At 53.3% G+C, this 13655-nt stretch overlaps 4 protein-coding genes and 1 non-coding gene across 5 annotated transcripts; 3 read left to right on the top strand and 2 right to left on the bottom strand.

Moving 5' to 3' along the window:
• Positions 1-3125: 3125 nt before the first annotated feature.
• GLRG_09308 (uncharacterized protein) lies at positions 3126-4748 on the top strand (the record flags this gene model as incomplete). The annotated part of the gene is made up of 1 exon (XM_008099993.1): positions 3126-4748. One exon carries the CDS (start codon positions 3126-3128, stop codon positions 4746-4748), a length of 1623 nt encoding a protein of 540 aa, XP_008098184.1.
• Positions 4749-6550: 1802 nt separating this feature from the next.
• GLRG_09307 (coagulation factor 5/8 type domain-containing protein) lies at positions 6551-7462 on the top strand (the record flags this gene model as incomplete). The annotated part of the gene is made up of 1 exon (XM_008099992.1): positions 6551-7462. One exon carries the CDS (start codon positions 6551-6553, stop codon positions 7460-7462), a length of 912 nt encoding a protein of 303 aa, XP_008098183.1.
• A 1414-nt stretch (positions 7463-8876) lies between these two features.
• GLRG_13227 lies at positions 8877-8975 on the top strand. Its single transcript has one exon. It is a non-coding gene; the product is annotated as a tRNA-Leu (tRNA).
• Positions 8976-9228: 253 nt separating this feature from the next.
• GLRG_09306 (uncharacterized protein) lies at positions 9229-9651 on the bottom strand (the record flags this gene model as incomplete). The annotated part of the gene is made up of 2 exons (XM_008099991.1): positions 9229-9530; positions 9594-9651. 2 exons carry the CDS (start codon positions 9649-9651, stop codon positions 9229-9231), a joined length of 360 nt encoding a protein of 119 aa, XP_008098182.1.
• Positions 9652-11343: 1692 nt separating this feature from the next.
• GLRG_09305 (POT family protein) lies at positions 11344-13365 on the bottom strand (the record flags this gene model as incomplete). The annotated part of the gene is made up of 4 exons (XM_008099990.1): positions 11344-12053; positions 12147-12812; positions 12885-13264; positions 13334-13365. The coding sequence occupies 4 exons, from the start codon at positions 13363-13365 to the stop codon at positions 11344-11346; spliced, it is 1788 nt and encodes a 595-aa protein (XP_008098181.1).
• Positions 13366-13655: the final 290 nt, after the last annotated feature.

Below are 13655 nucleotides of genomic sequence, written 5' to 3'. Positions count from 1 at the left end.
CCTGGCCATCGAGGCCTGCCTATGCCGTCGCGCCGGGCTTTTTCCTGTTTACAGCGGACCGCTGAAGCGTGTCCATCAGAGAGACCTGACGACGGAGGCAGGGCAGGCAATGGGCTCGTACTACCGATGGGAGAGAAGGCGGCGACTAACATCCAGCCGTTAACGGTCTGCCTCTTAGCCACTCGTCGCGGTTCAGTTCTGGGCTTGGGAGGGCGTGGCGGTGCGGTGTGGTGCGGGGGGGAAGGGAAACGCTCGAGAGATGGAAGGTCACGGGCCGGTACAACGGCGTCACACGTTAAGCTCGCAGCTTTCAGAAGCGTGCGGCAGCCGCAAACACCCACCCACCCGCGGCTCTTATTCCTAGCCATCGTCTATCGGTTACACACTAAGTAACAGCATCGCCCGCTGTTCGGCGCACAGTCGCACTTCCCCCCCTTCTCCTCCCGCCCTCAAAGACGCTTCGGCGCAGCGCAGGTCCTGACGGGGTGCAAGGAGTGACGCGGATGGCTAGCCCCGAGCTTGCTTCCCATTGGTGTTCCTGAAACAAACCTTGATCGCTCTGGGGGGAAGGGAGGGTGAAGAAGGAAGACATGGCCCGGTTCGTTCTTGTCCGCCGACCGCCGCCGCGATGTTCTTGTACCTGGTACACTACCTTGGCTGCACGTGATAGAGAAACACATGGCTTTGGAGGAGGGAGGAGGGAGGGAGGAGGGAGGGTGGAAGAGTGTGTGTGTGTGTAGGAGGAGACGGTGGTGGACGCGGAAAGTAGGTAGCAAATCTCATGGTTATAGACATGCCTCTACGCATCCGTCTTCTCTTGCGCGGTTTTTGAAGGCCTCGGGAGCAGCTGCATATCCCGGGATCCTTGCTGTAAATCCGGAACGGCTTGGGCGACAGGTGCAGGGGGCAACCGTACACTCGGTGGGCGTTGGATCAGAGATGGAGTGGAGAGGGAAGGGGGCCCTGAAAATTGTTGGCGAGGTGCTGGACGGGCGGGTTTGTGAAGAGCAAAAGCGAGGCGAGACGAAGAGGGAGAGAGGAGAGTTGAGAGAGAGAGAGAAAGAGAAAGAGAGCAATGGGTCGGCTTTGCTTCCGAGGAATAACGGCGTCGGTGTGTTGAGGTTAGAGGCAGAGAGGAGGAGAGCTTCCTTCCCTACCTACATCATACCTAACTATCCGTACTGTGGGTAAGTATCTAGTACAGGGCTGTGCGCGCCTTCCCGTTCGTTTCGGGGTATGCAAATGTGGGGTTAGCAGGATGACCTCAGGGACGCGCCTGTCGAATGGAGGCAAGTATTGGGCACCTACCTCGCACGAGGTCCTCCTTCCCCGGTTCTGTTGGTGCTGGTGTTGGTGCTGGTGCTGCTTCCTTTTCCTCGTGCCTGCAGTTACATACCTACCTAGATAGGTAGGTAGGCACCAAGCAAGGTAAGAAGAGTACGTTTCCATTTGCCAAGCCGTGTGCTTTCTTCACCTTCTCTCTCTCTCTCTCTCTCTCTCTTCATCCGTCCTTCCTGCCTGCTGTATGTATCCATGTATGTATTCATGTAGTTACCATGTACCTACCCAGGTACCTAGGTACTGTAGGTGGGCATGCGTGTAATGTAGATATGCATGTGTTTGTGTCGGCAAGCGTCTCGTTTATATCTGGAACTGCAAACCCGCATCTGGAACAGGGAATCCGAGGGCGGAAACTGCAACGAGGCAAAATGTCAGGCGGCACTTGGACTTGGACTTGGACGTTGACTTGGACGTTGACCGGGGCGGCGGCAGCAGTAGCTAGCAGTAGCTAGCAGTAGCAGAGTAGCACAGCACAGAAGGAAGGGCCCCTTTCTCTTACATCATCCCCCTCCCCCGCCAGCGCCAGGGTTCCATTGGGGAGGGTCCTTCCCCATCAAAAATTGTCGTCGTCAATCACCAAATACGCCCAAAATCCCTATCCAGTGTACGAATGCTGTATACGGATACTCCGTATACACTCTCAGTACCTACGGTAGGTATCCTCGGCATGCGATAAGCGGGAGCTCATAGCTCCTCCTCCTTCCCCTGCTGCCCTCATGCTGCCTTCCTTATCACTCACTTACCGTATCCGTATCATACATACGGAATACCTCAGCAAAATACACTACACATCGCATCGCATCGCATCGCATCGCATCCCGTCGCATCGCATCGCACTGACCGTCCCTCCCACCACCCCTGGTCCCTCGACCTCGTCCGGACCTGACTGACGTCTTGCTTCTGTCCAATCTCCTCTCGTCATCTTCTACAACACACCTCGCATCAAATCCCTCCCAAACCAACCATCCGCCGCCAGCACTGCCCCTACGCACGCCAATAAACCACTACTACTACCACCACCACCACCACCACCACCACCACCACCGCATCCGCATCCACATTTACTTGACTGCTGCCTCTTTTCCACCCCTTCAATTCTTCCATTACCCGTCAACTGCTTCTTATCGCTACCATACGAACACCATACCATCACCAGCCATACCGACCATCTTCTATTCGTAGATAGACGCACAGAACACTCCTCCAGCTGGCCCCCCACCCCAACTCTTCAAGAATTGGGCACCTCGCTGCCCTTGCGTTCCCGCCCATTGCTCAAAACACCCGTGGTAAGCAAACAACATGGCCCCCCATTTTCCCTATTGGGCTACCCGTCATCCCGACCCCAAAATCCCTCTACCATCGCGTCCCTTGCGACTCGTGTGCACCCCCCCTCCCCAACCGATTGTTCCGGCCGACGAGACTAACATTCTCCCGCAGTACCCGTGCTCCCTCCCCAAACAACCAATACTCATCAATCCGTACCCTCCCCGATTTACCAACCCACCGATCAAACATAACTCGGCTACCCAGCCTTGCTTCCGTCATTCGACTCTCTGGCAATTCCAACGACCTCGACCCTCGAAGCATCATCGTCGTCGCTGTCGTCGAGCCTTGCGTCGATAGCGTCATCCGGCGATTACGACACCCCTCCACGTCTTCCCTTGACAGGACATGGCCATGGCGGCTGCCTAACTCTTCCTCCTTCGACAGCCCTGTACTACGAGATAACCCACACATAGAATTCCTCTATCCAACTCGAGCCTGAGCCATTGTCAGCCCCAATCATGGCGTCCGGACACAATCCTTTTCGCAAGAACTCGGCCTCCGCCGCCCTGTCACCCGCCATGCCTCACCCCGTGACGACCTCGGCCTTCCTCGAGTCCATCACATCAGGCATTTCTCGCCAGAACGCCCCCCCACCCCCCGAGCTGCGACCGGTGAAGCAGAAGGTCGTCAAGAAGGTCAGGGTGCTGTCGCCGCCGCCCTCGTCCCCTTCCTCTCCCGAGTCCGTTCACAGTCGTGGCTTTGGCCGTCAAGACAGCAGCGACGACGATTCACACGATGACGACGACGACGACCACTTCTCAAAGAGGTTCCCCGAGCTCCCCGGCGGCCTACCCGAGGCTGCCCCCCTTCGTATTGCCAATGCGAGCGGCACCCCCGAGAACCCCTTTGGCAAGACGCTGCAGGACTTGGAGGTCCTGACGGCAGAGAAGCCTTCGCCCGCCGCAGCCGGGAAGTCTATGGACGTCAACTCATTCAAGATGCTGCTGCTCACCGGTCAGGCTGGTGCCGGAACGCCGCCCCCGCAAAACTCGCAACTGCACCAAAACTCGACCCCCGGTTTCCCGACCGATGCATCTTATGCTGCCCCCGGGCTGGATACGCCTCGGACATCGTTGGACATGGCAGATCGTCGTGCAGACGAACAACGCTCTCTGCTGTCATCACCCACAGCTGCCAAGAGAAAGCCCCCTCCTCCGAGCTCAAGGCACGGCAGGAAGATCAGCGTTCAAACGCCGGAACGCCCGCACGTCTCTTCCGAGACGGCGTCGCCCGTATCGCCATCTGACACGAACAAGCCCCTCCCGCCGGCCCCTAGCGGTCATGGCCTGGATGACGCGGAAGATGTTTTCGCCCGAGAGGCCGCTGGCAAGGTTCCGGAGCTGGACTCCCCCACTCTCAACACCACGCCCACTCCGACCCTTCCGGCGACTACCAAAAAGCCGACGCCCGCCCCTCCGCCACGCCGAGGTCATGCCCGTAGCCAATCGTTGACCCCCTCTGCCGGCGCAACTGCTCCGAGCACGGCGAACTACGAGGCCGATACCCCGCCTCGCTCGTCCATGGAGTCTCAGCGATCGCGTTCCGAGAGCTTCCGGAGCATCAACGCCCCGGCCCCACCGCCTCCAAGGCGTCCGCATGCATCGCACCGGCAGTCGTACCAGCTGGCGTCGCCTTCGAATGCATCCTTCAACGGCGCCAGCCCGGCTCCGTCCGATCTTGAGGCTCCTTTACACGCTGCGGCGAACACCCCTCCCAAGATCTCGCCCCCTCCGCCGCCCCCGGCGCGTCACACATCCATACGTCGACCTCCAAGCGTGAGAAGCATTGAAGCCCCCAGCAGAAAGATCAGCATTGGCAAAGAAACCGCCGCTCCTCCGCCGCCGCCGCCGCCGCCGCGACAGAGAGGCAGCAGCCGCGGAAGCATGGATGGGTACGGAGTGAGGAGGACGAGCATCGACAGTACCAAGGCCATGGGCAGCAACGTTCCAGAGGAGTCTGGTGTCGAGGAAAGCGTACAGGATCACGGCACAGCAGATGGTGGAATGGCGGCAGATATTCTCGCAGACCTTGACGCGTTGCAGAGAGAGGTGGATGCGCTAAGGGCGTCACAGGGTAAATAAAGTGCAAGATGAATGTGACAATAGAGGGCTGGACTTGGCATAGAACTGGCCGACGAGCCACTCGTTATGCCCCGGAAGGGCCGATGGACGGGCCATGTTAAACAGGCGTTTGTACGTTTACACACGTATTGGGATACGACATGAAGTAATGCAATGGTTATGAGTTGATGCTCATGCTGCAGAGGGCTTACGTGTTTGAGAGACCCGCATGACTCTCGTACAGGAAAATAGATTCGAGAGACAATGCAAGTGAATAACCCAACCTATGGGGATGGGCTGCTTCCCGGCCAATCTTCCGATTCGACCTACCACTATCCCATGGCCTTTCTGGACAACGTCGACGAGTAATGACACTGTATTCCGGGCCTTCATGCACGACGTGATGGAGCGCTTCTGAGCACGAGCATATAGAGAGAACTTGAAGGCCGAGCTGATGGCGACGCTGAGTCGGCACATGGAAGACAAGTACGGGGGAGCGGCCGTTCGTGGTCGAGAGGACCGTCCTGTTGGCGAGGAGGGGGAAGCCCCTTCCTTACCAGCCCTTGTCGTTGATGAGAAGGTGGGTAAGAGTCTTGCGAAGAAACCAGCATCAAGATCAGTATTGCTTTTTTTTTTTTTTTTCGTTGTCGTCTTGGCTGTGAGAACTGCTTGCTCACGAGGAGTTGCATGTCGATTTCATGGATCGTTCAGTTACCATGCTTGACCCGAATCCGACGGCTCAACTCCGACTAACAAGACGAAGGTTCCCATGTGGCATCTAACATCGTCTGCGACTGGTTTCGTGTCACTCACGGAGTTTTCCTAGCTCTGGGATGACCGACTACCCCCATGACATGAGATGCCAACCGGGGCGACGCCGAGTCACATGAACATGCTGAACACGTCCCGGGCACAGCTGGCCGTCCCTTCGTCGGGCTCTCCTCGCAGCAAGTTGCGCGTCGTCGGTAGAAGGACAGCATCGTGTAGGAGAAGTGTGCGTTTCGATCTTATGACAGGAAGAAGGGTTGTTGATTCCTCTATTGTATGATGTTATAGTACTCTGGCGGTCGATATCGTGCTCCAATGGGTTGTGAAGTATCTCCGTGTGCCCTTTAAAGCTTACAAACGGCAGGAAGCAAGAAATGCCCTCGGTTCTAGGGCGCGGCTCCCTGAGTAAAGCGTCGTTGTCACAATGTAAAGCATAGAACCAAGTTTTCAAGCGTCAAAAGAAGCATTCGCTCAGCACTCTTGAGAGGGAAGTCGAGGAGGGAGGGGGGTCAACACTAGATTGAGGCTTTGGGCACCTAGACTAGGAAGGTGTGATGTGACGAGCGGGGAAGCCAAGACGACTTATCACGCCTCTTTAGAGAGGTTCCCCGATATTGGTCGATCGGCGCTTATAGCCGGTTGCATCGCCTCACGCACACATCGCAAGATCAGGAGGGGATGAGAGGCTTCTCAACTAGCCAGGGTCTAATCATATCGGCTGGCACGCAGCCCCTTTCCCCCAACGCAATAACCTTACTGCTATCCGAGCGAGCTGCAGTGAGTCGGCTATCAAGGTTTTGGCGGACGAGTAGAAATCATGGGATGGCGGCACCTCTTTCAATACCCTGATTCGTGGTCCCATTGCAGCTGTTACGTTACGTCAGGGTCTCTACTTGGACAGGATAACACACAGGGGCTGTTTGCGGGTGACCAGTCTTGTCGTATGCGACAATGTGTGGATGAGACCTCTTTAAAAGGGACGAGCTTATGCCTTGTGCGGATGCGTGGTGTATCATGATAATCTGCTTCTCCGATACACCGTCAATACCTCAATGATGTACTGGACGACCCTCAACCGCCTTGCCGTACTAGTGGCTTTGCTGCTGTATGGATCTCTCCTCATCCACGCGGCAGCCGACACCGGCGTCAAATCCATTTTCCTCTTCAAGGATGTGCTGCAGTCAAACACGACGGCTCTCAAGACGTCCGGCTTCGATAGCCTCGTCATCTTCCGGATCGGCGTCCTGGACAACGGCGACCTGGTCTACTACTCGACCGGGGACGCCGGGGAGGCAGTCGACGCCCCTGTCGTGACAAACGGCGCGTACGTCGGCGGGGCGGCGCTGGCGGACAAGATTAAATCCTTCAAGACGGGCACGACCTACATAAACAGGGTGGAGGTCTCGCTGGTCTCGCACGACACGACGTTCCAGAACATCCGCGACCTGATCAACGCCGACGGGCCGGGCCCCGACACCGTCTTGTACAAGAACTTTGAGATCCTGAAGACGGAGTGGCACCTCGACGCCTTCAACAACGACGACGAAGGCGTCTACGACGTGTCGAGCACGGTCGAGTTCGCCCGGCTGCTGGGCGCCATCGGCTACCGGTATTCCATTGCGCCGTACACAAACAGCGGCTTCTGGGCCACCGTCAAGCGCGACATCGACGCCGCGGCCCCGGGCCTGTTCGACCGCGTGTACCTGCAGGTCTACGACGGCGGCGCCGGCAACAACCCGGGGTCGTGGCAGACCGCACTCGGGATCAAGGTCATCCCCCTCCTGTGGGTGGTCAACGACGCGAAGCCGTCGCAGGGCGTCACGGCGGGGCAGGCCCAGCAAAGGTTCGGCAGCTGGTCCTCGCAGTACGCCGTGGCCGGGGGTGGGTACTGGAACGACTACGACATTGAGAAGATGGGCTCGTCCTACGCCGACTACGCCGCCGCACTCGCGGGTGTTTTCCAATGAGATATGAGCTAACAACGGGCCGACGAGATCATCGGGCTCGCCGAAGCGATCTTTAGTGGATGTTTGTTTCTTTTTCTTAGTCGCGGTAAGCCGGGGTATTTTGTAGCAGGATATGCAAAGAAAGACTTCCGGAGAATGAGAACCCGATCGTACCACAACGACCAGACACTGCGGCATCCTCCGAGTGTACTGACGCTAGTGTATAGATGGCTTGATGTCGCCTATCTCGGCCCCAATCGACTTACTTATCGGTTAGGGCCCTGCAGTCTCGCCATCTCTAGCAGAAGCGCCTGTGTATGTAAATAGCCACCGATTATGGGATCGAGCTAGCTTTAGGTTTGTAACTAAAACGTTTCAGAAGGCGCACTTCCTGTAGCGTTGGACATCCGCTATAGTCAATCAAGATATGCGGCGATGTGGCAAGGAGGAACAATAACAATCTCATAGCATCAGCTCTTGGCTTCACTCGGTATGACCATGCTTACGGTTTTCCTTGCCAGTGATGCATAGTCATTGCCTCCATTTGTATGACCGAATCTACCAGTTTGAACTGCAACTGGAGCCCAATGTCTTGGTAGAAAGAGAAACGCCGGAAAGGCCAGCGCATCCTTCAAATGAGCCCATGCAAACTCTTCACTTCAGCCAAGTTTCTGAGAGACTCTCGTACCGGGAGAGACGGCAGCCGTCAGACATTTCATCATAAACATTCTTCCGAAGAAACAAGTCTAAACACCTGAGAAACAACGTCCACTGTAGCTTTCTGCACCTCAAACAGGACGTGCGGCAAGAGAGTCGCGTCTGCTACCACAGCCACACATTGACTGAAGTGAACATCTCGTATCACGGCAGGGAAGAGTAGCGGATTCCTTGAGTTCCACATTTCGCAAGATATCAGTGGGCAGGTCATATCAGACCCCTCTCCCCGGGCCTCTCATGGTCCAGAGCACACATGTTCCCACCCAAGCCGCATGTGAACGTTACCTTGCCGCGACTCTAACGCCAACTGGGGAAGCAAGTTGAGGCGAAGGGTTAGCAGACCGGCTCTGGGGGTCGGCAAAGAACAAGATATAATTATCAGCAATGGCTTGCTGGTCGAAGTCCGTCCGATCGGCCAGTCACTGATATCAATACACCAACTTTCACGGTAACTTTCCCCACAACAAGAATGCTAGAAGACGGTAAGCGGTAGATGTTGTATACACTTGCTCATCACATCTAACCTTATACAATGCAATATTAGGACAGGGCTGATAAACCCGTTCTGCAGTGCTTGACAGCTGGTAACTAACCAATACCTTGATTCATATTTGCTTACACTATCTGAAGGACGCAAAATCTTGTGATATTGATCTGTCAAGACACAGGCGCTATGGTCCATACTTACATTTGTAGCGGGTATTTCTTTATACCCAATGGAAGGGTGGCCGAGTTGGTTATGGCGCCAGGTTAAGGTCAGCTTAACATCTGTTTCCTGGTGGGGCAACCCGCGCGAGTTCGAGTCTCGTCCCTTTCAACTTTTGCCATTTTAGTTTGTAAACCAGGTGAAATACTCTCAGCACAATCGTCTACGTTTTCTCTCATTGTGTCTCTGTAAACTTAGCTAACAGCAACGTTGTAGAGTAAAATATAATAATGGAGTAGTAGTAGAAAATAGTTTTACACCTTACACATTTAGTTAATTAAGACATTAATGATCTATTAGCTATAGGTACAAGATGATGCGACTTTTTTTATTTGCTTTTGACAGCGCGTTCTCTTGCTATCTCTTACACATCCTCTTTAGAGCGGCTAGACTTAGTGGCAAACCCCCCTGTAGCGGCTCTGATATCTTCAGATCCCTGAGTTCCACCTCGACCACCTGGCTTCCCCGTGACCGATTGAGGAATATCGTGACCAGTAGCTGTGATCCCCTCGCCAACGCCTGACGGTCTACCCTCCTCGTCGTGAATGGGGTTATCAGCAGCGCCATGCAATGTTGTTGAGCCCAATCCGCCGGCGGTAGACGGGTCCTTTTGGTGAGGGTTGGGCACGGAGCTGATGATGTTCTGCTTGCCTGCATCACCGGGTACTAAGTAATGAAACGAGTCAGCTTGAATATTATTGGAGATTGCCCTGTATGTTGTTTACAAACCTTTGGTTCCGTCCTTAGCCATGTCAAATAAATCACCACCTTGCTTTGCGTCGGCCATGATGTCTGTGAAGTTGGATATCGGGCTAGGGTGGGTCTTCAGAGCTGTCAAGGTCTTTACGTATGGATAATTGTAACAATCGTCAAAAGCCAAGTGCAAAATAAAGTGAACTGGGACACAGACTGGCCATCGGTTCTCTTTCAACAAGAGAACGAAGCTGTTATAAGGTGATGTTTAGCAAGCCACAATTATGTGGATCATTGATGTCATGATGTCATGATGAGTGTGGCGTACTAGAAGACGATTGCATCGCCAACGTGACGTCAAAACTGTAGGTATATCAAAGACCATAACGGTTAATATGGAACTCCCATTTCGATTACATCATCATGAGCTCTCTGTGTCTCGTTTATACCATGAATACTTTTGACAGATTACAGGCGCGTTAGGTCGGTTTGTCATGTTACCTTTTGTTATCAATCGCTGCGAAAAGGCTTCGCCAACTCTAGACCAGATAGATGATGAACAGTTTATCCTCAGAGTCTCAGGGCTCTCAAGGTGTCAATTGTTTCACCTAGTCAATCGAATTTCCTTTGAACCTAGAGCTTCCAAGGCCAAACTCTCCATTTCCGAGGTAATAATAATTTGATCAAGACTATTACGGCTTGCCCAAAATCTCATGGAGTGCTCCTCTTTATCAACCCGGAGGTCTGCCCTTTCTACACCGACAATGTAGCTCAGTTGAAGAGCATTGCGCTTGATAATCTTATCATTTTCAGTAGGGGTTCACTCCAGCCTCTCGGTGGAATATGCTATTCAAGATAACAGGAATATGATACCTAGCACCATCAATTGAGTCTTTGACCGACCTCGCTAATAGCGTCACGGATGGTAGACCCCGCCACCTCGACCTTTCCTCCAGGTATATCGAAAACGTTTGGAAAATGTTTCTCATTGGAGTTGCGTCTAAGAAGGAGGACACTGAAGCCTGAAGTGTAGTATCGTAAGATTGCAGCACCCATTCATTGTCATTCTATCGACTTGGGAATAATCTCTCGAATTGAAGTCAGGTTGAATTTCATGGAGTGTCATCGATAGAATATCCATGGCTCATTTCCCTTGTAAATTTCAATAGACGTGAATGGAAAGTTCTTTGTAGTGATTCATCAACTACACGAAAGAGGTGATTAGGTGGATAAGGTGAAAGTGAAAGAACAAAAAGGGTTCCTAAGGCATCTCAGTATACAACACATGTGTCCCTTCAACTCTTACTTGGAATGGTTCTTTTGCTATTTCTGTTTTCCCACGGTTGAAGTTCTCACACGTAGGCTATAAGCCTTGATCTTGATTCTCAAGAGTCCTAGGCCAGTCACTATAATGACAAGAGTCTCTGCTCCACCTGCACCACCAAGACGGGTAATCTCGCGCCGTAATGGCTAGGTAGTCTGACCGAAAGCGTTGATGGACTTGGGATTGGTGGATTATACTGTATTCAGCAAGATGTGAACGGCCAGCTTCCCCACGCACGGCTCCCCACTGCAACGCCTCTGGTCTTGATTTGTTGTCCCTGACAGATGGGTAGCTAAACAAGTCACTGGGGACGCATTTAAGCTGAAGTATCTTACTACAACTAGGAATGATTCGTACCGCCTTGACCATATACGCCCATTAATATTCATCCTGATTATTCGTAATGTACATATATATCTCACAGTCAACTTCTCTGTTTTACAAGTGTAGTTTACCGACGACCTAGTCCTCGTGAGCAACTTGCTTGAAGCCCTCGCTATTCGCCACAGGTTGATCGCGATCTAACTCGTACATCTTGTCCTCTTCGGCGTCATAGTGACGGAAAGTGAAGTAGAAAATAAACCCAATCACGAACGAGGAGCAGGACACACCGGTATACAACCACAGGAATTTGGGATCGACGGCAACTGAGACCAGAGCCTCAGAGATGGCCGAACCAAAGGCATTGGTGAAGAGATAAATACTCTGAACAAAGGACTTCATGTTCGGAGGGGCCTTGGTGTATGCATACTCAAGACCTGTGACTGAGATAAAAATCTCAGATAATCCAATGAAGATATAGGCAGGCGTCTGGACGGCGATGTGGACGCGATTGGGTAGCGAGGAACCTCCGCTCATGCCCTCGGGGCAGTTTCCAGGAGATTCGAAGCAAGGGCCAGCGTTGTAGATGAGATGCTGAACGATGGCTGCGTAGGCAAGGCAAAGGGCTGCAAGCCAGAAACCAATGGTGATGCGCATAATGGGCTTGAGCTCGATGCCAAACTTGCGCAGAAGCGGGTAGACGACCTTTTCGAGGATCGGAGTGAAGATCAAAATCGAGATGGGGTCGAAGTTCTGCATAAAATCATTCGGCATGCCGTGCCCCTCCATTTGTCCGGCCTGGGTGACGAAGTTCGTCGAGAACTGGCCGTAGCAAACCCAGAAAATAGGATCTTAATTGACGTGGACATCAGCTTTTGGGGTCTCAAGTGATAGACATCTAGGAGGACCAATGCTTGGAATAGAATGGAAAATGTTTTACTCACAGAATACAAAGACCTTGCAGGCCCTGAGAGCACGCTTAAGCTCATCGACAAAATGGTCATTCCACGGAACAGGCTTCTCGTTGCCGTTGGCAGCACGCCATGAGGGCTTGGCGGCATCCATGTTGCGGGCTACAATCATCATACCAAGCGCCTTGAACGCATCGGTGATAACGGATCCCTGAGGAGGACGGTTGACAAAGCTCTTGCGGCGGAGCACCAGCGTCGCGATACCAATGTTGAAGACGCAGAAACACATCAGGTACGCAGTCCAGAAGCCCTTGTACTTCTCCATGAAGGGGGTGGCCATGAGTGACAGAGATCCCAGGTTAATGCACCAGTAAAAGATCATGTAGATGCGCTGGTACGTGATGGCGGGGTCGATGATGACACGCTCGCCGTTGGATTCCGTCTTGACAGCCATGACACGACGCTGGTACTGATCGGCAATCAAGGGGGCGATGTTGGACTTGATGCCTCCAGTACCGAGACCAATTACGATGATGGCGACAATGTAGCCAGCCTTGCCAGCACCATTCTCAAGGGCCACTGGCAAAGACGTAGTCCAAAGGATTGCCAAACCAACCCAGTAGAAAGCACAGAAAACCAAGATGGTCTTGTATTTGCCGAGGTATTGATCAGCAATAATGGCACCCAAGATTGGCGTAACTAAAACGCACACGTCAGTCTTCCTTTCAAACTTGCGGTGTACAGAAGCATTTGGAAAGAGACGCGACATACCATAGCAGAACCATTGGAAGAACAGATTCAGCCCAGTTGCGGCCTGGTGTCCCATTCCAAGGCCTTTGGGGCCATCGGCTCCATTTGCGTCGTTACTGATGTAGTTCTGGAACAAGCCCTGAGCGCCATAGTAGGTAAAACGCTCAGTGAGCTCGACGACAGCAATGAGGTAGGCTGAGGCGGGAAGGTTCTCCCCGATACGGCGGAGTGAGCTCTTCTCATACTCGTTGGGCTCAGCGCCATCAGGAGTCGGGCCTGATTCCGTATCTCCGTTGATGGGAGATACTGGCCTCTTCTCGGCGTCGGTTGCCACGATGTAACCGCCCGCAAGGTCAGTTGTCTCCTTATGTGGTAGACGTTCACCTAACGTCTCGTGGAGCCTGCGGGTACGGACTGTCAGTGACATGCAACTTTTCATAGATTGGTGTGATAGGCGCATTACTACGTACTCAGCGGCCATGTCTTCGTGGTTCTGGGCCATTTTTACGCAATGAATATCTCAATTCAGGCCCAAAGGAGAAACAAACCGGGAAAATGGTATGGTAAAAGGGAGAAGAGGAAATTTCCAAAGAAAAGGCCCAAAAACTGCCCGGGTGGGGGGTATGGGACTCACTAGCTAGCATCACGACCTTGGAAAAATGCCCTTACCCTCGGTGTCAGACGAACCCTCGGTGTTCGCCACTCACTTCATGGTTCATTGGCTCATGTCTCCACTATAAAACTCTCATCTGAGCTTTACGCCAGAAGCCGAACGCCGAAATATATTGCCGC

This window comes from Colletotrichum graminicola (assembly GCF_000149035.1).
Source record: "Colletotrichum graminicola M1.001 genomic scaffold supercont1.47, whole genome shotgun sequence".
Taxonomy (NCBI): domain Eukaryota; kingdom Fungi; phylum Ascomycota; class Sordariomycetes; order Glomerellales; family Glomerellaceae; genus Colletotrichum; species Colletotrichum graminicola.
This window is presented reverse-complemented; position numbering and strand designations above follow the sequence as displayed.